Source organism: Topomyia yanbarensis, chromosome 3 (genome assembly GCF_030247195.1).
Source record: "Topomyia yanbarensis strain Yona2022 chromosome 3, ASM3024719v1, whole genome shotgun sequence".
Classification (NCBI taxonomy): Eukaryota; Metazoa; Arthropoda; class Insecta; order Diptera; family Culicidae; genus Topomyia; species Topomyia yanbarensis.
In genome coordinates, this window is record NC_080672.1 from 21,334,462 (window position 1) to 21,336,995 (window position 2,534).

The 2,534-nt window shown below is 42.9% G+C and overlaps 1 protein-coding gene across 1 annotated transcript; it reads left to right on the forward strand.

Moving 5' to 3' along the window:
- Positions 1–1,191: 1,191 nt before the first annotated feature.
- Positions 1,192–1,657, forward strand: LOC131686825 (cuticle protein 19-like). Its single transcript, XM_058970819.1, has 2 exons — positions 1,192–1,200; positions 1,316–1,657. Exons 1-2 carry the CDS (start codon positions 1,192–1,194, stop codon positions 1,655–1,657), a joined length of 351 nt encoding a protein of 116 aa, XP_058826802.1.
- Positions 1,658–2,534: the final 877 nt, after the last annotated feature.

Here is a 2,534-nt window from a genome sequence, read left to right on the forward strand (position 1 = left end):
TTATAATTCCTTCTCGTGCTTGAAATGGATTTGTGCATTAGTGTGTTAGGGCCTGTTGCCCAGACATCACTTGCATAAAATGTCAACATTTCTGAACTCTGATCTTGACGGCACTTGAACACTCACAATGTCACATAGTGGCTAAAAGCTGCATCCATTTCGGAACCGGTTTGGAATTATGAATCTATTCAGTACGGATTCCACGTCAAATGCACAACCGATTCCGACTTAATCGGTTGTGTCATTTGAGCTGGAATCCATACTGGCTCCATTTAGCATTTCGAATCAAATTTCGAATAGTTTGACCGAGATATAGTTTGAAGATTTTTCTCACACAAACTTCGAGTCGGTTTGGTTCAAATTTAAAACAGAGTCCAAGACTGTCCTAAGCAACAAGTGACTGATGAAAAAGACTATCTTATTCTTTATCAGTCATCTTACTTTATATCTGTTTACAACTGTTCAATTTTAGGAGGCCCTTAGTTCAATAGTAGCTGTCTTATGATCCAGCTCCCAATCCACGTTCATTTCATATTTCTTTTGCTTTCAGTTTTCAGATACAGATGGTGAAATGTCTTCAATCAGACTGCATCCGCTATAATCCATTAGGGCCACAACCCAACAAATCGCAAATTATCCATCGAAACCGTGGCCATTTAAATTTATAAACAAAAAAGTTTACCAATTCCGTGCTGAACCTTACACGAATATAGCCTTGTAACGCTAAAAGCTCTGAAGAAATGATGATCTTCTTCCAATGGCCATGATCGAAATCGATTCGGAATCACTTTCCCTCCTCCACATTGACCACCAGACTTGACGGTCAGGCTCACACCCAGCGGGTATTTTGAATGGCAATCGGTGCCCAAGGCCGTCATCGCAGAGCTGCTGCCGCGTGCCATTCGTGACCGTTAATTGCTGAGACAAGTGAGGTGAGTAAGCGAGCAAGCTTAAAAAATGAATTTTCAATTAATAGATTGCATACGATGGGCGTGCAATGTTTGTTGGTGTGTTGCGTTTTTCTTTTCTGTTATTTTCTGTGGAGGAAAATTAGAAGCGAATCGTCGTCGCCCTCTACGGAACGAAATTACCGTGTATAAAAAAGCCTTCTGTTCTGAGCAAAAAACATCAGTCCACCAGCAACGTTTCCAACCAGCAGTTCTCACTCTCAAAACGACCAGGAAAATCAAAATGTTAAAGGTATGTTTAGTTAAGATTTTTATGTTATTTTTCTAGCTTTTAGTGCTTAGTTGATTGATTTATTTTCATCGACGGTACCTGTTCTAATGAGGAATTATTTTTATTTTTCGTAAAGATCATCGCTTTTATTGCCTGTCTGGCCGTAGTTTCCGCCTCACATTACTACTCGGGAGATCTTGGTCTTCACGTGGAACACAAGGAATACCACGACCAGCCTAAGTACAAGTACGAGTACGGAGTCAAGGATGGTCACACCGGAGATCACAAAAGCCAATGGGAGCACCGCGACGGTGACGTTGTCAAGGGTGGATACACTCTGGATGAGGCTGACGGCACCCACCGTGAGGTCGAGTACAAGTCGGACCATCATAACGGTTTCCAGGCCCATGTCAAGCGCATTGGACACGCACACCATCCGCACGGTGAAAGCTACGCCAACATTGACCAGCACCATTAAGCTGCACCGATCTTGGCTACTGCCGAGCAGAAAAACACCACCACCAAAGTTCCTACAACCTCTCATTCTACCCTGTTGCTAAAACATTTTCTCGAATTTCGACAAATAGCCAATAAAATTTTCTATTTCATGCCTGAGCTTTTTTTAATTTTGCAGGATTTGTTTTTGAAATAAACTGCGCTAGTTCAAGGAAGTGAACACTATATCCAAGCGATAAGAATCTAATTCTAAACTCAGATACAGTAAAAAAAACAACTCAACTCAAAACTAGTCATGTTAAGCTATATTTTAAAAAATATGCTCACAATTGTCGGCACGTCTAATCACCTTGCTCACACCGATTCAGATAAGAGTGTCAATCCATTCTTCTCCGTCTAATCACCTTTCTTCGCGAGTTGCCTCGCGGTTCAATCTTCAATTTTTAATCTCATTAGTAGAATTGTCATACATAAATCTCTGACGAATTTGTCAAAAAAAATCTCTCTCGTTTGTATCTCGTCCAAAAACCTGGAAGCAGGCGGGCGGACTCGATCGGTGACCGTATCAGCCACCGATCGCGCCTGAAACTGAGCCCTACTCACGATGGTGGCGACGGCGGCGGTGTCACACGGGAACGTTCGTTCCAACTTAGACAGGCAGGCAGTCCCAGCATGATCGTGATCTTTGCTGGGACGGGCCTAAACCTACGAATAACTTGAAAGATGACGAGTTAGTTGTGCGTAAGCATCAGCAGGCGTTGAAGATAGCTGGCTCTCGGTCGAGTTGACAGCTCTGTGATTGTCTGACTATAAGTGATCGGGTCCGGAATGTGATTGAGGGAAACGATTGAAACGCTGTCGCCTTGTAGGCAGTGTAGGGGATTAACATCGCTCGGTTT